General features: G+C 39.1%; 1 protein-coding gene across 5 annotated transcripts in view; it reads left to right on the top strand.

Moving 5' to 3' along the window:
- SLC4A4 (solute carrier family 4 member 4) overlaps window positions 1-26,824 on the top strand; it is a 363,163-nt gene that overhangs the window by 294,960 nt on the left and 41,379 nt on the right. For all 5 annotated transcript variants that reach the window (XM_027544701.1, XM_027544703.1, XM_027544702.1 and 2 more), the window contains exons 15-16: window positions 6,046-6,116; window positions 16,018-16,209. In XM_027544701.1, coding sequence (XP_027400502.1) covers window positions 6,046-6,116; window positions 16,018-16,209 — 263 coding nt within the window. The remainder of the gene's footprint in view (window positions 1-6,045; window positions 6,117-16,017; window positions 16,210-26,824) is intronic.

Below are 26,824 nucleotides of genomic sequence, written 5' to 3' on the forward strand. Positions count from 1 at the left end.
AACAAGAAATAGTGAATAAAAACTTTCTGTTGATTTTAAGACTTCAGGCTGGGATAATGACACAAAATTTTCCAAAAGTTACTCCTCCCAAAGTTTTCCTCCTTCACTCTGTCATCCTTGAAAATCTGTATTTGCCCTTTTATTGATCTGGACACTTAAGCCATAAATATGTGAGTTATCAAGAGGCACTCGTGTGCTCAAGTTTTTAAGAACCCTTAAATAAATCTGACATGACCATGCAGGCAAGAAATTTATTCAATTTTATTCTGTACTTATTTTCCAGTTACTCTGTTGCCTTAAGATGTTGCTTAAATAGAATGGAATATAGCATTAAAGTTTCATTATCATGGAGAATATTGTTAAATTTTTTCTTATTCAGAGCAAGTTAATCAGTTCCCCCCTAAGAAGCTAGGTTGAAGATACAAATTCAGGTTTGACTAACATTTACTAAGTGCCTTTCAAATGCAACACATTTTATTGATATATAGTTGATTTATAGTGTGGTAATTTCTACTGTACAGCAAAGTGATTCAGTTATATATATGTGTGTATATACACACACACACATTCTTTTGCATATTCCATTTTGGTTTATCACAGAATACTGAATACAGTTCCCTCTGCTTTGCAGGAGGAGCTTGTTGCTTATCTATTCTCTATGTAATAGTTTATATCTACTATCCCCAAACTCCCAGTCCTTCCCTCCTTCACTCTCCCTCCCACTTGGTAACCACAAGTGTGTTCTCTAATTCTGTGTTTGTTTCTGTTTTATAAGTAATTTCATTTGTGTCATATTTTAGACTCCACATATAAGTGGTATCATATGGTATTTGCTTTCTTCTTCCTGATTTCCTTCACTTAGGGTGATAATCTCTAGGTTCATTCATATTGCAGCAAATGGTATTATTTTATTCTTTTTATGGCTGAGTAGTATTCCATTGTACCACATCTACTTTATCCATCTATCAGTGGACATTTAGGTTTTTCCATGTCTTGTAGATAATGCTGCAGTCAACATTGGGGTACATGTATCTTTTTGAATTATAGTTTTGTTTGAATATGTTAGCGCAGCTTCCCTGGTAGCTTAGTTGGTAAAGGATCCCTTTAATATCATGTAGGAAACGAGTTGCCAGTCCAGGTTCGATGCACGATGCTGGATGCTTGGGGCTGGTGCACTGGGATGGCCCAGAGGGATGGTATGAGGAGGGAGGAGGGAGGAGGGTTCGGGATGGGGAACACATGTATACCTGTGGCGGATTCATTTTGATATTTGGCAAAACTAATACAATTATGTAAAGTTTAAAAATAAAATAAAATTAGAAAAAAAAAATAAATGAGGGAGACCTGGGTTCAATCAATCCCTGGGTTGGGAAGATCCCCTGGAGAAGGGAAAGTCTACCCATTCCAGTATTCTGGCCTGGAGAATTCCATGGACTGTAAAGACTATGGTGTTGCAAGGAGTTGGACACGACTGAGCAACTTTCACTGGATATGGACGCAGGAATGGGACTACAGTCATATGCCAACTCTATTTTTAGTTATTTGAGGAACCTCCAAATTGTTTTCCATAGTGTCTGTGCCAATTTACATTCCCACCAACAATGTAGGAAGGTTTTCCTCTCCAGCCTTTATTATTTGTAGACTTTTTAGTGACTTCCCAGGTAGCACTAATGGTAAAGAATCCTCCTGCCAATGCAGAAGATGCCAGAGAGGCAGGTTTGATCCCTGGGTTGGGAAGATCCCCTGGAGTAGGAAATGGCAACCCACTCCAGTATTTTTTAATAACAGCCATTCTGACCAGTATGAGGTGGTACCTCATTGTAGTTTTGATTTGCCTTTCTCTAATAATTAGCTATGTCGAGCGTCTTTTCATGTACCTGCTGGTCATCCGTGTGACAGACACATTTTTAAATGTCTATTACTGTCTGTGTTCCTTTCTCCATTCCAGAGGATCAGTTAGCATTTGATACACAGAAAAGAGGATCAAGATGTGAAAGTCCAAGGAATGTAAAATGACCAACCTGTGTAAATTACCTGAAACCAAGTGTGGGACACAGACTGTCCCAGTGATAACTGGCTCGTTCTAAATTAGCCAGGTTCCTAGGGCAAAGTGTTCTTGCTTCATAAGCTGTGGTGCTGAGCAAATAGTGAAGACACAGAATACAGTGTTTTGGCTTTTCCATTTCACCTTTCCAGAATCCTAATTAAGGATATTACGGATACTGTATGCACAGATCATTCTGCAGTTGGTTGCCAAAATATTTGCATTTTATGTGTCTGGATCCAAGTGGTGATCAAGGGCTCTTGTAGACCAAGTTCCCAACTGGAATTGATCATTTTCTCGCCTGTGAGCTTATAGAAATTTACTTTTAATCTTATTTATGGGCTCAACCATATTTTGCCAATATGTATTTATAGAAGTGCTTGCTTATATATTTATTTTGAAGTCTTTCTTTTGAAGCAACTACTTATTGTAATAAGTAGGAAAAGTATATTATTCTTATTATCATTTTGATACTGATCTTTTGAGATTTGGGGAGCCAGTGTGCATAGCTTGTCTCGGAGGAAAACCAAAAATACAAAAGTTATTTAGATGATCAAATTGACATATATCAAGAACCGGAGAGCAGTTACTAAAAGTTCAGATTGGAACTCAATGGCCTTTATTATCTGTCATTTATTTCACGCAAAAAAAGGAGCTTCGAATATCATCCTCCTCCCTCCTCACTCCTTGAGTTTAGGGAGAAAGTATGTTACAAAACAACCTTCACTCTCTTATGACAGGAAGCTCACAAAATTGCATTAATTCACTATCTGTGAATCTAACTCACAAAGGACAGATTCACAGATACCAGCTAAATAGTGCCTTCGAGGTCACGTATGCTGTTTTTCTTCAAATGCTCAGACAGGTCAGACATTTCAGTTTACGGTAGAGAGAGCCATCTAACGTGGGTGAATTGTAATTCCCCGCCTTGAATCCAGTGGCCAACATAAATCATTTTGATTCTGATAAATAGAAATGCGAGGTGGGGGCAAAAAAGGGTGAGCAAGGTTTTGGCACCAGCTCTCCTTCTGGTTGACTCTGTAATCCTGGGCAAGAAACCTGGCATATCTTGCCTCAGAGTCCCATGCAATGTAAAACAGGTGTAAAAGTATACCTGCCGCATGTGTCTTCTATGTTTTAAAAAATAAACAAATGGAATAATGTAAGAAAGTGTGCTTGAAGCTTTTTAGAACATAATAGTAATAGACTTCTAGGCTTTAATAATAATAATTTGCTAACATCTTCATTCTTTGGGCCAAGCATCCTCTATCCTATTTTGATTCTTTCTGTGGCCTGTAATGAAATGCTAAGAATGAGAAAGCTGAGTCTGCAGGTGATGAAGTAGGGAAGCCCTGCCTGGCAGCAGCTAGAATGAAGTTAAAAGTTTAACAATTCCAAAGCCTTCAAAGATCAGAGTGGAGTGAGAAAAACTAGGACTGAAGCTAAGTATTTTATTCCCTTTTATTTGTTTTCCATATTTCAATTCTTTTGCCTTTATCTGCTGTCATTCATTTGTAGTCACTATGTGACCCCATTCCTAGCTTCTTTTATTGTTAGTAAACAAATATTTTTTCAGTTTTATTGAAGTATGTGTGTGTGTGTGTGTTCAGTCGTGTCTGACTCTTTTGTGATCCTATGGACTGTAGCCCACCAGGCGCCTCTGTCCATGACATTTTTCAGGCAAGAATAGTGGAGTGGGTTGCCATTTCTTACTGTAGGGGATCTTCCCAACCCAGGGATCGAACCTGTGTCTCTTGCGTCTCCTTCATTGGTGGGCAGATTCTTTACCACAAGCGCCACCAAGGAAGCCCTTATTGAAGTATAACTGACAAAATTATATATAAATAAAATATACACACTTAAAGTGTACAACTCGTAATCTCATCATGCATATACATTGTGAAGGGATTTCCATTACGTTAATTAACATATCCATTACTTCACATATTTATATGTATTTGGTGAGAACACTTAAGTTACACTCTCTTTGGAAATTTCATTTATATAGTATAGTATTATCAACTATAGTCATCATCTTATAATTAGATCCTCAGACCTTAGTTCTCTTACCACTGGATATTTGTACCCTTTTACCAACTCTTCCTATTTCTCTCACCCCCAAGTCCTAGTAAACACCATTCTATTCTATTTCTATGGGTTTGACTTCTTTTTTTGTTTTTAAGATTCCACATATAAATGATATCATGCAGTTTTATCTTTCCATGTCTGACTTATGCTACTTAGCATACATAATGTCCTACAGGTTCATCCATGTTTTTGAAAGTGGCAGGATTTGGTTTTTTTAAGGTTGAATAATCAATAAATATTTTTGAGCTCCTGTTAGCTAAGTGCCAGACTGGGCAGATTCTGGGAAAAAACAGTGCATACTTCCTTCAGGGCTCTTATGTTCTAACTTTCAGCAGTCAAATAAACCTGTTTGTTTCCTCTAAAAAGTTTATATAAGTGAGACCTAAAACATGCCAAACTAAGAGGACAAGTTACAGATGTTGGGGCCTGGGTTGGGGGTGGGAATGATCTGGGACCAAACAGTAATTAGCAGTTTAGATATTGAGTGAGCTTTGTGATCCTCAAAAACAAAAACTTGATGTGCTTTTTCATATTTCCATATTTTTCTAATACATAAAGCTCCATGTAGTAGGAAAATGGCTTATCTGATAAAGAAAAATCTTATAGAATACTTTTGACATGCTGTGTTTTGATTTTGGACTCATAAATTGAAAGAAAACAATAAAATATTTCAAAGAGGAGTGTTGGTTTAATAAATAATTTAGGTTCTACAGTTCAGTTCAGTCACTCAGTCATGTCCAACTCTTTGTAACCCCATGGACTGCAGCATACCAGCTTTCCCTGTCCATTACCAACTCCCAGAGCTTGCTCAAACTCATGTCCAATGAGTCAGTAATGCCATATAACCATCTCATCCTCTGTTGTTGCCTTCTCCTCCTGCCTTCAATCTTGCCCAGCAACAGGGTCTTTTCCAATCAGTCAGTTCTTTGCATTAGGTGGCTGAACTACTGGAGCTTCAGCTTCAGCACCAGTCCTTCCAATGAATATTTAGGGTTGATTTCCTTTAGAATTGACTGGTTTGATCTCCTTGCAGTCTGAGAGACCCTCAGGAGTCTTTTCCAATACCACAGTTCAAAAACATCAGTTCTTTGGTGCTCAGCTTTCTTTATGGTCCAACTCTCACATCCATACATGACTACTGGAAAAACCATAGCTTTAACCAGACAGACCTTTGTCAGCAAAGTAATGTTTCTGCTTTCTATTATGCTGTCTAGGTTTGTCATTGCTTTTCTTCCAAGAAGCAAGTGTCTTTTAATGTCATAGCGGCAGTCACCATCTGCAGTGATTTTGGAGCCCAAGAAGTTGTTATGCAAGTGACATCTTATTAATTCAACAAATGATGTCAAACTATATAAAGATAATTTAAAATTAGATTAAATGTACATGCCCATTATAATAAATTATATATAATTCACTATTTAGTATTTTTTTGTATGCACACATTTTGTAGAGATATACTGCCTCCTATGAATTCCACAGTTCCAGAATCAGATGATTCTTAATTAGTAAAGCTTCAATTTATAAGATTTAACTGTATGTGAAGCCATAATCAACCAATTTCCTCACTTATTAACAGTCATTTTTTTCCACTAGGTAAAATATGTTGAATGCGTTTTTGTAATAGAGGAGATTTCTTTTTCTTTTGAAACCTTAAACAAATTACAATATCATCTCCTTAAATATTTGTCATTCTTTCTTCTCAAATTAGAACATAAAAGATGTATCCAAATTTTTGGTTATTTAATCTAGGTGAAAGGTAAATACAGTTATAATAAAGAAAAATTTATTGTGCCTTTATGTTTTTGTTGAAGACATTTTTTAAATGCCATTTCCTGCTTTTTTAAAATTACTAATTATGAATATGGGTCACTTTAATCTTATTTTTATAGTAAAAAATGGTATTTTTCTTACAGTTAATATCTCAGTGTCTAATGATACCACATTAGCTCCTGAAGATTTGCCAACCATTTCTTCTTCTAACATGGTAAGTGACTTAATATTTTAAATCATTTGCATATTATATATTCTAATTATAATATTCATGATATGATGTTTCCTACCATTCAGCGATCCTAGTCTGAATACATATTTAATAGTCAGTGATATTGTAGGGAAAGAAAAAACACTTTCTGCACTCTGATCAACTGTTTTTTTTTCTTTTCCTTTTTTCTTTCAAACTTCAGTATTTATTCCTATAACACAATTTTCAAACCTTCTCAGGAATTTGACTGCTATATCCATTAATTATCAGCTTTAAATATTTTCACAAGGGAAAGTGAGGTACGTTGCGAAGTGGGAGCATGGAATCCTCTCTTTGTTTCTAGTATGATTACAAACTCTTCTGATGACCAGATGGTGCTGTGTTCTCTTCACTGAGGGTGATTGTAGCAGGATGTTTCCTGTGTCACTTAGAAAGGACTGTGCCTCTGTCACATGATATCCTTTCCCATGGCTTGTAACCAAGGCTCTTTAAGAGACTGGAACTAAGCTTTAAAAATGAGCTGTTTTGCATGGAAGGTCACACACTGGAAGAAGACTTTTGTGTTGGAGAAAAAGGGGCAAGTGCTGTTTCAGACTTGCAATTGTGTTCCTTCTGCACTGGACATGGAATCTTACCAAGGAATTTCAGTCTTTCAGTTATAAAGGCAGAAACCATAATACTTTGTCCTGATAGAGTGCCCATCTCTCAGGAGACCAGAACACTTCTGGAGATATTATATAATCAGTGCCCACAACATCCCTTTCAAAGATGACGCTTTGTATCTTTCCTGAATATCTCTCACTTGACCTTGTTTCTCTCGTTTTCACATTCAATGGCTCTCTTGACTTCTTTTCTTACTGTTTTCTCTGCCTTTCTCCAAACTTTGCCTCTTTGTTTCATCCATGTTTGAGAGCACACGTGCGTGCACAAGTGTGTGTGTCTGTGTGTGTGTGTACGAGATACGTATATGTCTTAAGGGCCACATAGAGAAAAAAATTCAGTTTTCAATCTTTGAGCCAGCTGACCTGGTGCCTAAAAGGATATAACTTAAAACAGAGAAAAATACTTCCTTCTAGACTTTTAAGAAACTTACTTAAAACCTAATTAAAATATATATGTAACTAATTAAGATGGTTAATTTGGAATAAAAATTAATAAAACATTTACTTCCAATGACTTCAAAAGAGATTGTTTCCTAACTTAATTCTTGTTGTAACTAATCAAGTAAAGCTTTAAAGTGAAAATGTTAGTCCCTCAGTCAAACTTTTGTAACCCCACAGACTGTAGCTCGCCAGGCTCCTCTGTCCATGCAATTCTCCAGGCAAGAATACTGGAGTGGGTTGCCATTTCCTTCTCTAGGGAATTGTCCCAACCCAGGGATTGAACCTGAATCTCCTGAATTACCAGCTGGTTCTTTACCATCTGAGCCACCAGGGAAGCCCTGAACTAATAAATTTTTAAGTCCTGTCTTTGGGCAAGTCCTGGAGAGACTCTAGCAATTGACATGTAATTATACTAAGATGTCACTATAAGATTCATGGAAAACAAATGGAAGTTGAGGTTGACTTCTCATATGATTGTGAAGTACACTCACACTAATGATAATAATTTAGCTACCATTTATAAAGCATCTACAAGAGACCAGGTGTTTTATACATATTATCATTATTGTAAACCTTAATGTGTATTGTGATCATTTACATAACCTACCAGGCATAATTATCTCCATTTTATAAATGAGAGTGACTGAAGCCCCAGAAGGTAAATAACCTTTTCTTGGTTTAGGTCATGTAGCCATAAGTTAGTAGAACAAAGATTGAACTGAAATTTGGGTGGTTCCATAACCTGTGGTATTGCTAGTGCACCATGATGCTTCAGTGTTTTCAAATTGGAATGTTTACTATTGTTTACTCTCTTCATCCCTACGAATGCTCTGTACTCCAGGGTAATAGTCCCCTCGTGTGTGTATCAATTATGTACCTTAATTAATGTTCAGTTTCTATGTCCAGCTTCTCTAGAGAAGAATTTAGGGCAAAATACGTAATGTGTGTGTGTATGTAATTATAAAGGACAACTTTTTTCTAGTCTTCATTTCTCCTTTTCTATCTGTATCAGTCCTTTTATGTATACTTTGCATAAACACACACACACACACACACACATATATATACATGACCCAGAAATGAATGTTAGAAAGGTAATATGACTTATTATCATCAATTATAGCACCTAATAGGGGCCAGGCTATTTACATTAATTGTCTATACTCCTCACAATACCTTTATGAGTTATGGTGTTACCTGTATTTTATAGATGAATCAGAGGCTTATAAAGCTTACTTAACTTTTCAAAGGCCATATGACCAGTAGACAGTAAAATCAGAATTTGAACTCAGGCTTTCTAACTCCAAAATCTGCCTATTTCCATTCTTTAGGAAAGCAGAACAGCATATCATGTAGAAGGACTTACAGATACCGAGTTCTCATGCCAGACTGCCTGGTTGCAAATGCAGGACTCCACTACTTAAATCACAAGCTATGGAAGCTTCTCAGCTTCCTATCTGTAAAATGATGATGAGAAGAGTATTTCCCTGAGACGCTAGAAGAGCCAGATTAATAAATAGGCAGCCAGCAAAATAGCTGGCACGTATACTTGTCTCTTGGTCAATGTCCGGTGCTATTTTTATTCTTTTCAGGTATTCTTATTGTTCTGCTAGGCCATTTGCCACCATCACTCAGGTTGGTGGAGAGAAGAAATTGGTAGCCGCTGCTTCTGACCACCTACTGGGTCCTCTGTGTGTTTGGCCACCCTAGCTTGGCTAGCCTGAACCTTTCCTAGGACCTACAGTCAACAGGGCTTCATCTCCTTCTTTTCATTCAGCAATAATTAGGTCAGGAAAGAAGATGCTGTAAAAGTGACGGGCAGCCCTTGGGCACCGTGAGACTCCCTCTCACAGGGCCCCAAGAACATCCTGTCAGAGCAAGGGAGGCCTTTGTTCTTCAGCTTCATTAGCATGAAGACAAGCTCTCTTCTTCCTAGTGGTGTGGGTCTGTTTTCAGGGGAAAGAGCAGGAAAAACAGGGCATGAGAGCATTTAGACAGAGGTGAGAACATTGGAATAACAACCCTTCAAGAATAAAAAGCCAGGTTTTCCACATTTCCTTTTATTGTTGGAATCATTGTGTCTTGGTTTAAATTAATTTTTATTGGAGTATAGTTGCTTTACAATGTTGTGTGTTGGTTTCTACTGTACAGCAAAATGAATCAGCTGTATGTGTACGTATCTCTGCTCCCTTTTGGATTTCCTTCGTATTTAGGTCACCACAGTGCATTAAGTAGAGTTCCCTGTGCTCTACAGTAGGTTCTCCTTCATCACCTATTTTATACATAGCACCAATAGTATATATGTGTTAACTCCAGTCTCCCAATTCCTCTCACTCCTCATCCCCTGCTTTCTTCCTTAGTGTCCATACGTTTGTTTTCTACATCTGTGTTTCTGTCATTGTGTCTTTAAATTTTTCCCTCTTTGATCAGTTTTCCCATGGATTTCTCACTTGGAATATCCCTCTAACCTGCAAACGAAATTCTTGCAAAGGTCTCTGTAAGTCTTTGAGACCAGCCACGATTTATCCACACTCTATCTGAACAGTAAGTGTTGAAATTGGCTGGTAATCGAGATTACCAGCTCTCAGAGGCAGAGAACAGATTTCAGAATCTAATGTCAGAAGTTTCTCTTACGAAAACATGATTGAATGGATCAGTTGGTATTTGTTTTTCATGTTAGATTTATTTTTATAATTTGATTTTTTATTAAACTCAGTCATACGTTAAGATGCACAGTTCTTAATGTGCTCATTGCAATGAGTTTTGACAGTTTTATACCTCATGTAACTACCACCCGAAGAAACATAGAGAACATTTCCATCATCCCAGAAAGTCCTCTGAAATGCCCTATTTCTTGTTTTAGGCCCCAGCTTTTTGAGCCTTGGGAGATCTTTGCCCAACTGCTCTGCTCACTCCACTCCTTCAGAGGTCAGCTATCTTAGCCCTTTCAGAAGTGCCTGAAGGCCTCACAGGGATTTCTCTCGCCTGTCCTTTCCTGCTTCCTGTCTTAGGAAAGTGTCTTTCTTGCATTTGATGGAGTTGCTGTGTCTAAGTGGTGTTTCTCTCAGCTGTCTTGTCAAATCTCTGCTGCTGCTGCTGCTAAGTCACTTTAGTCATGTCCGACTCTGTGTGACCCCCGTAGACGGCAGCCCACGAGCTCCCCTGTCCCTGGGATTCTCCAGGCAAGAACACTGGAGTGGGTTGCCATTTCCTTCTCCAATGCATGAAAGTGAAAAGTGAAAGTGAAGTCGCTCAGTCGTGTCCGACTCTTAGCGACCCCATGGACTGCGACCCACCAGGCTCCTCCGTCCATGGGATTTTCCAGGCAAGAGTGCTGGAGTGGGGTGCCATTGCCTTCTCCATGTCAAATCTCTAGCCTTATATGAACTCTGTGCATTTGGCAAAGACAATTAGAAAGTTTGGTGGGTGGATGCAGGCTTGGTTGATGCCTAGGGAGGGCTTCACAGAATTCTAACTTGTCACCCAGACTACAGAATCATTAAAAATTCATGAAAAATGTGGCTCATTTCTCGAGACCTCCAGTGCCTTGATCTTCCACCTGCTACGATCTTCCACCTGCTATGATCTTCCACCTGCTACTCTGCCAGGGATGAGGCAGTCAGGGACCTCTTCTCTCCTATGAAGATCTTGTAGCTTTTTGGCATTTAATTTACTTAGGATTTTTACATTCTTATCTTGTTGGTGGAATTTTTAAAACTATGATCTTATGAGAACTCCCTTGGTGGTTCAGATTACAAAAGATCCCCTGCAATGCAAGAGACCCGGGTTTGATCCCTGGGTCAGGAAGGTCCCCTGAAGGAGGGAATGGCTGCCCACTCCAGTTTTTATCCTTGTGCTTTGGTTGTTAGGTTGGGACTACTAACAGTCTCCTGCAGCTTTCTATATCTTAATCATAAGTAGGACAACCAATTACTTTTGATATTCCACAACAATATATGTAGCTACAGTTGCAGCTCATATACATCCCATATATCATAAAGTAAGATTGCAGATCACTGCAAATCTAGCTTACCCACTGCAGGGAAAAAATCCTGAATGAGTACATTAACTACTTAAGCTTGAGATGTTTATTTGTAGCATTACCCATAGGTATATAAATACACAAATATACTGTTTAAAGGCATATATTTTACCAGTTGATACTCAAAGGGAGCAAGGTAGAATCTTTCATTTTTATGTCTGAATTTTTACTTATTGTATTGCCCAGTGACATATATTATGTCTACATGGAGATGCTGTTAATCATGGGTCTAGGACCTATTACAGTCTCATAAATTCCACTTGGCAGTCAGACATGGAAGCACAACTGCTTTGATTTGATGTACCTTCAGGGTGATTCTAGGAGTTCACATTCTTTTCATGGGAAATGGAATGTCGTATGAATCTTCCTGTGCATAACATTTTTGTGATTTTATCTCATTAAGAAAGTCAAGTGCACAAACCATTCTGTCCTTAAATCTCCTTAAAGATTACATGTTCCTACTTTTTAAAATATTATGGAAAATTTCAAACATGCCCTAAAATAGAATAGTACAATAAATCTGCATATATACACATCACCTAGCTTCAGTGACTGTCAAACATTTGCCCATTCTCGTTCGTATATCCCCCACTTTTGTCTTTGTGGAGGATGCTGTGGTATTTTAAAATTTAAAAGTAATCCTTCAGTATACATTTTACTTTTAAGGTTTATGAATGTATTCACTCAATACAAATAGGGTCATTCTCTAGAAAATGAGATTCAGAAAAAAACAGCTTGAAATCTCTTTTCATGAGATTGAGCTCAGTTAAGACCCTCAGCAACTTAGTCCCATTTCCTTTGTATCTTTTCTCTCACTGCCCATTTACGCAGACACTCAGCTCTGGCCCACCTGGTCCATTCACTCTGAGTTCCTCCTCATGGTGATCATTTCATAAGTGGTGCCTAAAGGACTTATTAGATAAGTGAATGAAGCATCATATGTCCCCAGATCCACATCATTGCTCATGGTGTCTATCTAATGCTGTACCTCTCTGTTTCTGCTAGTAGAGAAGAAATATACACCCAAAGTTTGTCACGTTTATGCCCCTCTCCATGGGCTTTCGTTACTCTCTCTGCATTCCTTCCTGGTTCTGTTGCCTTGCCACTCTTCTGCCTACTGCCTTTTGAGTATGAGAGTTCCATCGAGATTGGGCATTTTTTCAAGGTGCAGTTTAACTTTTGTCTTCTCTGTGCTCAATGAAATTAATTAGCTCCTCTTCTGATCTACTAATCTCTGTACTATTTGTTTAGACACTTTCTTTTACTGCCTTGCATTATTAGTTAATATATACATGGACATATTTTATTTCTCCAATAATAAAATGTTGTTTTTATTCTTATTTATTGCTCCCTTAAAGCTTATCATAGTTATCCATGTAATAGGGGCCCAGTGCATTTTCTGTTTTCTTTTGGCTAAATCTTCCACTTTTTGTTTTGTTACTCAAAATAGCCTATGTCTAAGCGAAGTTGCATCATCAGAGTTAGGAAGAAATAGAGTCCCAGTTACATTTGTATTTCAGAGAAATAATGAACAAAAATTTTTTTTTAGTGTATATCCTACATATTGCGTGTATGTGTGTGTATAGTTGTGTGTGTGTGTGCTCAGTTTTGTCCAGCTCTTTCTGAACCCATGGACTGTAGCCCACTAGGCTCCTCTGTCCGTGGAATTTTCCAGGCAAGAATGCTGGAGTGGGTTTCTGTTTCCTACTCCAGGGTATCTTCCAGACTCAAGGGTAGAACCCCTGTCTCTTGCATCTCTTGCATTGGCAGGCAGATTCTTTACCACAAGCACCACCTTGGAAAGCCCCACATATTACATGGGACATACGAAAAATGTTATTCATTGTTTACTTGAAATTCATATATAACTGGAAATACTTTATTTTACCTGATAATCTAAATTGAAAGTTTATTTGACTTTAACTTTGTCCTCCAGATAGAAAGAATAGTTATATTCATAGATAATCTTCCTTGTGGGTGTGTGTGTTAGTCGCTCAGTCGTGTCTGACTCTTTGCAACCCCACGGACTGTAGCCCACCAGGTTTCTCTGTCCATGGAATTCTCCAGGCAAGGATACTGGAATGGATTGCCATTCCCTTCTCCAGAGGAACTTCCCAACCCAGGAATCGAACCCTGGTCTCCTGCATGGCAGGCAAATTCTTTACTATTTGAGCTACCGGGAAGTCTTCCTTAAATATGTCAAATGTTAGGATCTTGGTGAGTGATTTCATTCATTCAGTTAACTAAGATTTCTTTTGGTGCTTGCTATATCCTAAACTGAATTCTGCCTCTGTCTTGGTCCACTCTTTCTTATTTTTTTGTTGACACACAGTCCCTTCGGTCTGCAGACACTCTAGTCTTTTCTGGGTTTACCCATCTGTGGTCCAGAGAGGCCAGAACCTAGTCAGTCTTCCTCTCTGTCTATCTTAATCTTTCATCTTCCTCCATTCTTGTTTTTACCCATAACTGGGTTCTTTCTCCACCACAAACATCTTCATGTCCAAAGGAAATGGCAGCCTCCAGTATTATGGCCTGGAAAATTCCATGGACAGAGGAGCCTGGTGGGCTGCAGTCCCTCGGGTCGCAAAGAGTTGGACACAACTGAGCAACTGAGCATACAGTTATTAGCTAGAGTTTAAGTTCTATTGGAGTAGGAAACTGTGTGTTAAGGTGTAGATACCGAGGTTTATACATGCTACCTAAAGATTTTATGCTGGAGCCTTAGTGAAGAAGATGTCGGAGGCTATATTTTCTGTACAACAACACAGAGAATCATTTGAGGCATGCAAAAAATGTGATACTAGCATTTTAAGGTGACATAAGCAAGAAACATGTCTGTCATTTCTTGCACATCTGTATAGTTTTCATCTCTCTAAGAAAATCAATAAAGCTTCCTATTGAGATTGTTTTAATGCCAGTCACCTCTTTGGGGAGTTGCAGCTGTAATGAAGGATTCTGCTGATATTAAAGTGCTGAAATTATGATAAATTTTTGTTTATTTTAAACCAAAGAAATCTGTTACCTGTTATGACCTCTAAACTTTAAAGGTATGCTTAAAAATATCCATTTACAGAAATCTGAAAAACAAAATGAAACTGATTAATCACCTCTCAGAAACAGAGTTTAATAAAAGAGTAATTTTGCAAGTCAGCTGTTTACAAGTTGAAACTAATATTTCAGGGAAAAATCTAGAGTTTATTTTTTTTTTCCTGACTTATGTAAGAACTTTACGTTTTGAGTGCTATAAAAATATGAACTCTTTCTGGCCAGAGATTCTTCTTTTATGTGTGTGATCTTCTTTTATTACTAGATTACTTATATCAAGAAAATGCATGAATAGTAAAGGATATTGGTGATGCACTGGGTGTGAGGTAGAATGCCTGCCTTCAAAGGACAGGAAAAATTTATCTTTTTGTATTTATTTGAGAGGTGTCCGCAAATTATTCTTCTGTTAGCACGTGACATACACATTAGCCTTGCAACTAAGAGGAAGTCTGACTCCTAGTACCAGCAGATTCAATGTCTGGTGAAGCTCTGCTTCCTGGTTCTAGATAGTCTTCTCATTGTGTCTTCACGTGGCAGAAGGAACAAGGAGCTCTCTGTTTTGCAAGGGCACAAATCCCATTCATGAAGGCACCACCCTCTTGACCTAATCACTTCCCAAAGGCTCTACCTCCAAATACCATCACATATGGGGGTAAGGTTTCAGCATATGAATTTTAGGAGAGCCCAGATATTCGGACAGTAGCACCCCATTAGTGTTGGTCAGTAAGTGGCTGCAAGAGAGCATAACCTTCCAAATGAGGCTGCTCTTATGTCATGAAAGGCAGTTTTCTAGAGAAGAAGACAGCTGTGAGCTTATAACAGCTAAAACTCAGCATCTGGAGAATGGGTGTCCTGGCCTTATCTAGTACCATAGCTAAAGGATTCTCCTGCATTTTGGAAACAGTGAATAGGAACAGAATTACACTGCTATCGAGAAGTGCAGCATTGGCAATGTGACCGCAATTCAAGAGACAGAAGAAAACTTGAAAATGGCCTTGTGAGCTTGAGGCCATGAAACACAGGGAAGGAGATCCCATATCCTACTGCTCAGCCCATCACAACACATTCCAGCAATGGATGCTCATGATGCTGACCCTGGAGTCAAAAAGAAAAGCTGTGTTTCATTAGGATACACAATTGGAAAAGCAGAGATCTCCAACATTTTTAGAGTTTAGTTCCTCAAGTCACCAATCTCTAGTTATTTTGAAAAGAAATAGCTCAGTTGTGAAAGTGTGGGGTAAATTGGTTAGCCAAATATAAACTTTAGAGCATTGAATCTAGGGCCATCAGATTGAAGCACAAGAAGCTGTGCAGCACAGAAGTCAAGTTTTTTTGGACATCAGATATGTTTCAGAGAGTCTCACGTTTGGAGACTTAGGAGATTATTATGTCTTGGTTTACTCTCAGGAAGGTTCACAGGAAAGGACTTTGTGGTTTGTGTCTATTGAACAGATGGGTGATTGTAGGGTTGTAGTATAAACCAGGTAATGGATTGCATCATTCTCACTGTATTTTCAATAACTGTCAGCCTCCTGGCCCCCCTTACCTGTTATTCCATTAACACCTCCTCAGATTTCACCCTTCAGTGGTTTATCCTTGGACTGTTCTACAGAAGTTTTTAGTATAAATTCCCGTATAGTCCATCAAGGATCAAAAGCTGCTTTTGATATGTCACACTGTTCTCCAGAAAATGTTTCATGTTTTTCTTCTGCAGTACCATAATGCTACCTTTGACTGGGCATTTCTGACGACAAAGGAGTGTTTGAAATATGGAGGAAAGCTTGTGGGCAACAACTGTGGTTTTGTTCCTGATATTACACTCATGTCTTTCATCCTCTTCTTGGGCACTTACACTTCTTCTATGGCTTTGAAAAAATTCAAAACCAGTCCTTACTTTCCAACCACGGTGAGTACTTGAGCTTTAAATAATTTTTATTGAATTCCCACTGTTTCAATAAAAATACAGTTTTACAAAATGAAAAAGGCACCTGTAATTCAACCTTTCCAATATGATTTTGAGTGTTAAAAATTGCTTTCCAGTCTCTGTGCATACGTATTTTTGACATAATTATAGTCTAGCTTTGAAAAACCTTTCAGGATTTTGCTCGCATAATTCTATCCTAAATTCTGCCTGTCTGAATTCTGACTGTACCGAAAGGAAAAAGTAGGTGTATTCTATATAAAAATGCACAAGACCATTTAGATCCATGGATCTTTGAGATCCATGGTGTGTTTAAGTACTTAAGCAAAAACTCTTTCCTTATGAATTAGGAATTTTGACGTAGAATTCTCTGTTCATCAGCTGTACTTGTGAGTAATTTAGTAGTTTGGCTATGGGCTGTGGGAATAAATGTAAACTGTGTTGTTACACAAGTACTGGTATAAGATATGGGTGTCATCTGAACCAGCCTTCCCTTCCCATAGTGACGAATGCCACGATAGAGAAACACAGATAATTGAGCTGGCTTGTCTCGTGCAGACATCCTGTCTCCCATTAATATGCTTGGGTGAGCTTCAAGTCAAAACTGTGGTTCCTGGAGAGACTACAAGATAAGACCAACATTTAGTTAATGGCATTTTGTTTTCTTAACTACAGAACGAAGCTAATCCTTTGCTTTACAGTTCAATTCTCACTATTTAGGATGTCAGTAGTTCTTAGTAATCTTGATTATACTTGATTTTTATCAGTGAGCTGCTCTTTACAACTGGAATCTCATGAATCTCTCCTCCTGAGCTCTGTGTAGAAAGACCAGGAGAACTTGGAAGACAGGATATGTAGTTGATAAAATTCCTTTTTTATTCCTGGGAAATGAGACTGAAAATTAATATATTCATTTTCAGCTAGGAAATGTTTTGTCTTTGATATTTCTTATGAAATGGAAAGTAAAAGCAAGAGTTGATGATTGTCTCAGTCTGTCTGGGTGACTATAACAGAATATTAGAGACTAGAGGACTTGTAAACAACACAGATTTATTTTTTATGGTTCGGGAGGCTGGGGAGTCCAAGATCAGGTGCCAGCATGGTTGGGTGAGCGCTCTCTTCCTGGTTCCTGGGCAGTGTCTTTTTCACTGTGTCCTCAGGTGGCAGAAGGGCTGGAGAGCTCTGTGGGGTGTCCTTCATAGGAACACTAATGCCATCCCAAAGGCTCCATCCTTATGCTCTTCCGAAGGCGCCACCTTCTAATATCATCTTCTTCGTGGATTAGAATTCCAACATATGGATTTTGGAAGGACAGCATTCAGACCACAGCAGGTTACTGTGGTCTGCAGATTTCATTAGAAATGTTCTGAAATAGCTGGCCCAAAGGATGAAAAATTTCCTCAAAGTGAAGTGTAGCAAGAAGTGTTCAACTTTGTCTGCCTTGAAAGGGCATCACGAAGTGGTGGTCCGTAGGCAGAATTCAACCCTCGTCCATTGTTTGTCTAGCCCATAGTTTGTACACACACACACACACACACACACACACACACACACACACACACACACTTGAGGGCATAGGTGGAAACTGTCCTTTGCAGGTAGTTAATTGTTCTCACTACTACTGCTCTCTATTGTCTAAGACTTGTCTGCTTCACACATTCAGGTTAAGTGCTTGTCCCTGAGACTTTGAGCTTGTAACACCGGTTCCCATACTGGGAAATGTGCTTACTTGATCCACCTTTTCAGTGGTATGTTATGTGAAGAACAGTTTCCTGGGTAAAGGTCTTTGAAGACGATTTCTTCTTCTCTATTGAGATTTTTCCTTAATTATTAATTTATGGCACATTTTTTTTTTGGCTCACACTTTGGGAATCATCACCCTTTTTGTCTCTCTCATTTGCCATAGTGTGAAAATTAAAGAATTTGTGAAGCACTTGTAAATCGTAGTTAGCAAAATAATTTCAACCTTAAGACGAATAGTGATCATTTTAACTGTTTATGTAAACATCACCTTTTTTTCCCTGCAAATTCCAAAATCGATAATAGCTCTTTGAACTTAAAGAAATTTCTCCTTATAAGAGCCCAAGCAGGTAGCTTCTCAGATGTTGATAAACGCTGTTGAGAAAAGTTGGGAAAATATTGAATATGTGAAAATAAAATAATGAAGGCATTCTAGTTACAATTCCTGTTGAGAAGGTTCTCAACTTTGTTTACAGCTGCTTATACCAAATTATAAAATAAACAGGTAGGAGGACATATATTTGATTTCCAAGGAGAAGTGTTCAAATGTGTAGGCTTTCACACTATCATCTCCCTCCCCTCCTCACTTCACAGTTATAGCTAACTAATAATACATACATACATAAATTATAAGAACATCTTTTTTTCCTCTCATTTGCCAAAATATGTTTTCATTTAAGCCGTCATTTAGAAGTATGATCTCTGTAAGTAGGAGCAAATATGTTTATAGATTCATATACTTGTATTTTGGGCTTCGCAGGTAGCGTTAGTGATAAAGAACCCACCTGCCAATGCAGGAGACATGAGTTCTATCCCTGGGTCAGGAAGATCCCCTGAAGGAGAGCATGACAACCCACTCCAGTATCCTTGCCTGGAAAATCCCAAGGACAGAGAATCCTGGCAGGCTAGAGTCCATAAGGTTGCAAAGAGATGGGACACAACAGACTTGACTTAGCATAGCACATACTTGTATTTTATATTCTATAGTTAAAACTTATATGCTTAAATGTGATTACTGTGCTAGTACTCAAGCCTAACTGTTACTACTTCCTCACTCTCACCAACAATTCATGTGGAACCTCTAAAATCGCCAAATGCTAATCCTGGTTGGCAGTGCCCTTGCCATACAAAATGTCCAATTCTCCTTTAATTCACACAGCCATCGCTCTCTTTCTGTACTTCTTTTCCTAAATGTTTGTATGAGTTGTTAATTGATCAAGACTGAGAATTGCTAGGAAACTCTTACACTTCTGTTTTATTCCTCACATCAGTTAGCACCAGATTGGATGCAGGCTAGGCCCTCAATTCTTGTTGGCTAGTGGAGCCCAGTCAAGTAGAGGTCAATGCTGCAGTTTATGGAAAGAGCACATATGCAGGAACCCAGAAGCTGTGGATGCTAAGGCCAGCACTGCAAGTAACTAACAGGGCACCCTTTGATAGCTTACTGTGGACTTCAGTCCACACCCATAACAGGGGAGCCCAGCTAGATGGCAGTTAATATCCTTTAAACTCTAATATTCTATAATCTTAAAGAGAGTTTTCTGATTCCATCTCCTAAGATAAAAGTCTCTACATTTAATTTGTGCTTATAGCAGTGAGAAGGAAGTACAGATTCCCCAGAGTCCATTATTAATAATCTCCATTTTTATGCCAGGTCTTCCTTTGCAGCTGCTGCCAGCCTCTGTCTGTGGATGATCCACAGTTGCCATCTAGCAAATTCAAAATTATACACTCAGATTAGGATGGTCTGAGGGGTTTAATGAAAGCGTGATATACAAAGGTGACATTAGGTTGGGGGAAACTACAAGGGAGCGTTTAATGTCCAGTGATAATAACAGTGGAATTGTTATGATCCTTGAATGAAAGGATGTGGAATGAGAGCGGTTGCTAGAACCCGGGAGAAGAGAGAGTGGTAGAGCTTTCCAGAGGGGCCCCGTGAACTCCTTTGGATTGAGAAATTTAGCCAGCCTGACTCAACCTCAAAGGGATATAGCTATAGGAATCAATAATCTGATCTCTCTCTTCTCCCGATAGCCTGTCTGGGCTGAAATCTGAAATCTGGAGAGCAAGGGAGCCTATCGTAGACCACATTAGTCAGCTTCCCAAGGCAGTGAGCTTGGTAGAAAAGAGTGGAAAAGGATCTGATATGACAAAAATGATATCCATCATATTTACCTTTCTAGGATTTTCTTTATCGAGTTACACTCATCAGTCCATTTGATTATCCTGCTGTAATAGCTCTCCTTTACATGAGCTTCCCTGATGGCTCAGATGATAAAGAATCTGTGTGCAGTGCAGGAGACCTGGGTTTGATCCTTGGGTCTGGAAGATCCCCTGGAGAAGGGAATGGCTACCCACTCCAGTATTCTTGCCTGGAGAGTTCCATGGACAGAGGAGCCTTGGCAGACTACAGTCCATGGCGTTGCGAAGAGTCAGATACTCCTGAGTGACTAACACTTTCACTTACATGTATACCTCTGTCCCCCAGTTCAGTCTCTCTCACTGTCTTTGCCAGCATCAGGGTTGATTATCTGCTCTCACCTTCCCTCATGAAGCCAGCCACTGGCAGTCCATCAGTGTGAGCACCTAGGATGAAACAGTTTGCCTTTGGTAACTAACAGTCCATCAGGAATTTTTCTTATTTTTGATGTGGACCATTTAAAAAATCTTTATTGAATTTATTACAGTATTGCTTCTGTTTTATGTTTTGGTTTTTTGGCCATGAGTCATGTGGGATCTTAGCTCTCTGATCAGGGATCAAACCCATATCACCTGCATTGAAAGGCGAAGACTTAACCAGTGGGCTGCCAGGGAAGTCCCAGGAATTTAATCTATCAGATACTTCCAGATGCTCAGTGGAATGTGGTAGAGTAGTGGTACCTGCCCTGACTGCCCCCTGTGCTTCCCATCCCTTTAGGAGGGGTGCAGTGGTCTGTTGTCCCATACATTTCCTGTTCTGTTCTATCGGCCTCAAGCCTTTCACCAATATTTTGTCATCAGAACTTCCTAAAGGAGCATCACAGCATAATCGGTGATCTTTTCTAGCAGATGCCTCGGGGCTTTAACAGGAAATGTTCTTCCAGAGTCCTCTACCAACCAGTGATGCTACTCCTGGAGCATAGATGCCATCACTGCAACATATGGTGGCAAAATGAAAGCAGTCAGCTTAAAGATAGAGCAGGATTGTGATTAGAACTCATAAATCTATAGAGCCTCTCAATTAGGCAGAACTATAGATGGCTGGATGGCATCACTAACTCGATGGATGTGAGTTTGAGTGAACTCTGGGAGTTGGTGATGGACAGGGAGGCCTGGTGTGCTGCAATTCATGTGGTTGCAAAGAGTTGGACACGACTGAGCGACTGAACTGAATTGAACTGAATTGGTACTTTGGCATAGTCAGATGCAGTGTGGAAGGCTGATGTATGTAATTGGCATGAAAGTGTTTTTCTCAAGGATCTACTTAATTTCCTCTTTTCCTCGTCTTAGAATAAGATGTGATGTGAAAGGTTTTAATGATTACATAGAGGTAATCTGTGGAAAGAAGAAGCCTTTTTTGGCTGTGGTACCTTGTTGGTCAGAAGCACTATCAACTTACTTATCCATCACAGAAAAGTCCCCAGCATTGAAATCTATTCATTAATACAAAACAGTCTCCTGCTCCATTTCTAGATTGTTTAATTTATACACGTGTGAAGTTGCTTCAGTCATGCCTGACTCTTTGTGACCCTATGGACTGCAGCCTGCCAGACTCCTCTGTCCATGGGATTCTCCAGGCAAGAATACTGGAGTGGGTTGCCATGCCCTCCTCCAGGGGATCTTCCTGACCCAGGGATCAAACCCAAGTCTCTCATGTATCCCGCATAGGCAGGTGGATTCTATACCACTAGTGCCACCAGGAAAGCCCTTAATTTATACGTATGACTTACTAACTATTCGTTTAAGGTGTTTAATTTTTGTACCTTAATATTAAATTATAGAACCACCTTCTTTTAAAGCCCTGGAACCCTTTATTATCATGGTTTTGGGGAGAGGAGATATAGCCAAGATGGCCCTATTAGAGGATCAAGAAGTTTTGATAACTGAGTCTTAATCGTCGAATTTTAGTGTTAGGACTTTGAACAGCATCAAGTCCAACGTTGCCTCTTCATTCCTGACAAGTGCTCATTTGTGGGCTGCTTGAATGACTCTCAGGGAACTTCACATCTCCAAGGCATTCCTGATAGAAACGCGAATCAACCTTTCCATGGCCTCTGTCCTCGGGGTCTGCCCTCGCTTTCTGAAGCTACACAGAACAAGTGTAGTCTTTCTTTTCTATGACAGATTTCACATGTATGAAGGTAGTTTACTCACTACAGCTTTTTGAGGTCTCTCATCATTTTTTTTGTGTGTGTGTGGTATGTTTTCTGGACTCCTGTTCTACTGGTCATCCTTCTCTGAGTCAGTTCCAAATTTTCAGTTTCAACTGAGAATATAGTGACCAGACTGGGACATAGTATTTTCCAGGTGATTTACTTACTTGGGCCTGGCACTCATTCATGTGGGTCTTTTTCTTCTGCTCAGTTTGAGGCAGAATGGAGGAAGAGGAAGAGGCTGTGACTGCTGGAGTCTCCTTAACTTCCCTGCTGAACCACTTTCTTAGGCCCACTTCCCTCTGCCCCTGCTTGGAAAAACAATGTCTTTCTGGTAGACTTTTACTGGTAGGCTCTGAGGCCCTCCTAGATAAATAACACAATCCAGTTCCCTTCTTAGTTCCCTGGATCTCTCTGACTCTGGAGCTTATGACATAGAAATCCTGGAGTCTAAATCAGACTTTCTTTTTAGTGAACTCTAATTATATGTGTGTGTGTGTGTGTGTGTGTGTGTGTGTGTGTGCGTGTGCTCACGCTCAGTCTTGTCTGACTCTTTGAGACCCCTTGGACGGTAGCCCACTAGGCTCCTCTGTCCATGGAATTTTCCAGGCAAGAATACTGAAGTGGGTTGCCATTTCCTCCTTCAGGGAATCTTCTTGACCCAGGGATCTAACATGAGTCTCCTCTATCTCCTGCATTAGCAGGTAGATTCTTTACCAGCTGCGCCACTTGGGAAGCCCAAATTCTAATTCTAATTGAGGGGATCAAATTTTAAATTTTTTTATGATATTTTCTGCCTTTTCATGACTGCCAAAAGGCACATATTTTTCTGACATACTTTTTTTTTTCTGTCTAGGATAAATGCGTTTTTTACAGTATTGTTTAGCATTTTCCATGCACTGCAATCATGAGAGGAATTGACATCATGAATTAATATTTATTGAGAACCCACAGGGTGCCTGCTGCTGTGCTTGTCTCTCTGTAACAGCTCCATCCATTGGGAACTGCTCTGCAGGCTCACAGCCTCTCCCCCAGTTAATTTGGGAGCAGCTGCATCCTTGCAAAGTGAAAACCAAATACCCTCTGGGGCTTCTGAGGAACCCAATCCATTTTTTATCCCTGTAAATTAACTAGCTTCTCGCTGTTGGTGTCTCAACAATTATGACTCTCTTAATAATTAACATAGTATCATTCTTCATGAAGAGTATGTGTATAATAGGTTTATTAGGTTGTTTTTGCCTAAGAACAAGAGAACAGCGTATGGTTATTTGAATTTTCCTTCCCACCCACTTAATTTCTTCTTTGCTTTGGTAGTTTAAATATTTAAGCCAGGTTGTTTTTTATTAGATTCATTGAGATATTTTGTAAGTCTGCAGAGGACAGAAATATTTTTCTTTTCATTTTTATAATTAAAAATGGTAAATAAAAAAAACTCAAACTATTCTGATATAAAAAAGTCTTCATTGAAATATGCTTTGCTTTTCACCATTCATGAGTGGAGGAATTATTATATGTCATAGCACATCTGTGTACCATTTAAAAAACAGCAAACTTTTTTTTATAGTTAGTCCTTGATATATGAGTCAACTTGTGTTTCACTTAGATTGTAATAGTTTATATTCCTAGGATGTTGAAGTTTGAGCCTGGAGAGACTTAGGGACTTAGAGCATTTGACTGGATAGACCCATTAGTTATGATGTTTGTCCAAGTTAAATCTGAGGCCTCTGAATCCACAGGGTTAGCATGAAATCTTGTAGGAACAGTTTTCTCATGAAAACTTTGGCACTTCTAATCATTATCAATAATAGCTAGTAGGAGATTAGGAACTATGGGTTTCTAATTTGATTTCTTTATATAAAAGAGTACTATTTTGGTGTTTTTGAAGGAGATCAAGTTTGGTGAAGAGGGAGGATAAAATAAACTAAAAATGGAAGGAAATCCATACATGTTTCTTTTGCTAAATATGTTTGGAAAATGTGAGAAAAGCCCAAAGAGGGTGATTCTTATTCCTTAAAGTCAGATGCCACGCTCTTATATCTGAGTCCTAGAGTATATCTAGTAAACTGGGTGTACTCAGTGCTTGACATTTTTAGGGCATTTTTAATGCTTGATTTTTTAGTTTCTGCTGTTGGTTTTGCCTCATTCAAATTAAAGGTTAATTTTAGTATAGGATAAGAAGAGCCTGCTAAAATAGCACCCCCACCTACCTTCTCTAATTAGAGGATTTAGAGTTGAATACAAAAGTGGCCAGGGAAAAATCAATTTCCTTGACTATGAAGTTTAAATTAGATCCAATATCTTAGAAATGAATGTCTTACAATAAACACCCTCCAGGGGTGGTTTCTGCTGTTCCTGAACAGTATTGTACAATTTAACGGGAAGGAAGGGGAAATAGAAGCCAGTATATTGTACAGAGCATATCACCCTGGCTGTGATTTTTAATGGGGTTAAACAATATTATGAATAGAATAGCTTTTCTTTCCCCATACATTTTAAGAAATGTAATCCTGAATTACTATCATTTGACTTCTTAGGTACTGTTACACACATAATATGGGCTTCCCTGGTTGCTCAAGGGTAAAGAATCCGCCTGCTAATGCAGGAGATGCAAGTTCAATCCCTGGGTCAGGAAGATCCCCTGGAGAAGGAAATGGCAACCCACTCCAGTATTCTTACTTGGGAAATCTTGTGAACAAAGGAGCCTGGTGGGCTACAGTCCATGGTGTTGCAAAAGAAATCAGACATGATTCAGAGACTGAACAACAACGATACATATAGTATAATATTACCACACGTGACAAGAATGCCATTGCCAAGGGTTCTTACAAATTTATATATAATATATAAATTTGTGAAACTAACGATTAAACTAAGATAAATTATCTGTTTATTTATATTGTTTTTCCATGGCTGCTATATCAAATAACGATAAACATAGTGGCTGAAACACATTTATTGTCTTGAGATCAGGTGGTCAGAAATCTGAAATGTGTCTCAGTGGCTAAAATCAAGATGTTGGCAGGACTGTTCTTTCTGAAGGCTTTGGGGGAGACTAAGTTTCCCTGCCTTTTCCAGCTTCTAGAGGCTGCCCACATTCCTTGGCTCTTGGCCCCTTTCTGCCATCTTCAAAGCCAGCAGTGATCAGTCCAGTCTTTCTCATGCTGCATCACTCTCTGACATAGATTCTCCTGCCCCCTCTTTCACTTAATGGGAATTCTTGTGATTACTCTGGACCCACTGGAATAATCCTAGTTTCCCCAATCGCAAGGTCATCCGATTAGTACCCTTAATTTCTGCTGCAACTCGAATTCTCCCTAGCCATGTTACATTACATATTCACAGAGTCAAGGAATTAGGCATCTTTACTGGAGCATTATTCTACCTTCCACATTATCTGACCTAAATTTTTGCATAATTATCCTGGGTGATACCTTGGCAACGTCCTGAAGCAGGTGAGTGGAGACAGGAAGATGGGACGCAGGAACCATATGAGATAACATAGTGGTTTAGATAGGATGGGAATAGCAATGGAGGTGATGAAAAGAGACAGGATCTTTGGAGGTAATTGGCTGACCTGTTAGATGTAGGATGTGAGAGGAAGAGAAGAGTTGTTTGGATGGTCCAAAGTTTTTGGCCTAAGCAATAGGGAAAAAAAAATCGCCGTTAATGAAGATGGAGAAAACTGCTGAAAGAGCAGTTTTAGGGCTTTGGTGCTCAGTGTGTGGAAGGCTGAGAATGCCTCCTCTCCTAAGTAAAGAAGCAATGTTTCTCCGGTACTTGGTAGTGATTTCAGTCGGGCAGGTCTTTCCCCTAGAAGGGCCAGAGGTGCAGGCCTTATGGAATTTCTACCAAGAAATGGCAGATTGGGTTCATTTGCTAGCCTCTGCTTCCCTCTTCCTATTTATGGGGCCGGGGGCTGAGGTGAGGAGAAACACTGACTTTTTAATAGCCATTATCCTCTTTTGGAGCAATTTCTAGGATATCAGAGTTGTCAAAAAATTGGACTTGCTAAATGAGGATTGGGAGGGTGATAAAGAAGAAAGAACTCTTTTTTTGCCTTTGCAGTGACCTCTGGTCTTCAGTGATTCACAACCTACTGGACCAGAGCAGTTGTAACATCTTGATATTAAACCTGCTTCACAATGACCATCACTTGCCAGACCATCCCAAATTGGCTGTGTCAAAACTTAACTCGCACAATCTAAAGAAATGGGTGTTTCTTCCAATATTGAGCCCCTGGAAAGAGCCTTTTTTTCTGCCAGAATTCCAGATACTTCCAACCAAAATGAGCTCTGCGTGGCAGTTTCATATTATTACTGGGCTTTTATTTCTTGTTTCTTGGAATTCAAGATTCCTTTCAAAGACCTCCTGACAGTAGATTATTGAGTTATTCCAGTGGTTTCTGCAGCCAAAGAGACTTTGTGGAACTTGAAATAACCCGAGTCAATGTATATTAGGAGAGTTTATGGTGTTGCAGGTGTTATGCTAAGCACTTTCATGGCTTATCC

This window comes from Bos indicus x Bos taurus, chromosome 6 (assembly GCF_003369695.1).
Source record: "Bos indicus x Bos taurus breed Angus x Brahman F1 hybrid chromosome 6, Bos_hybrid_MaternalHap_v2.0, whole genome shotgun sequence".
Taxonomy (NCBI): Eukaryota; Metazoa; Chordata; class Mammalia; order Artiodactyla; family Bovidae; genus Bos; species Bos indicus x Bos taurus.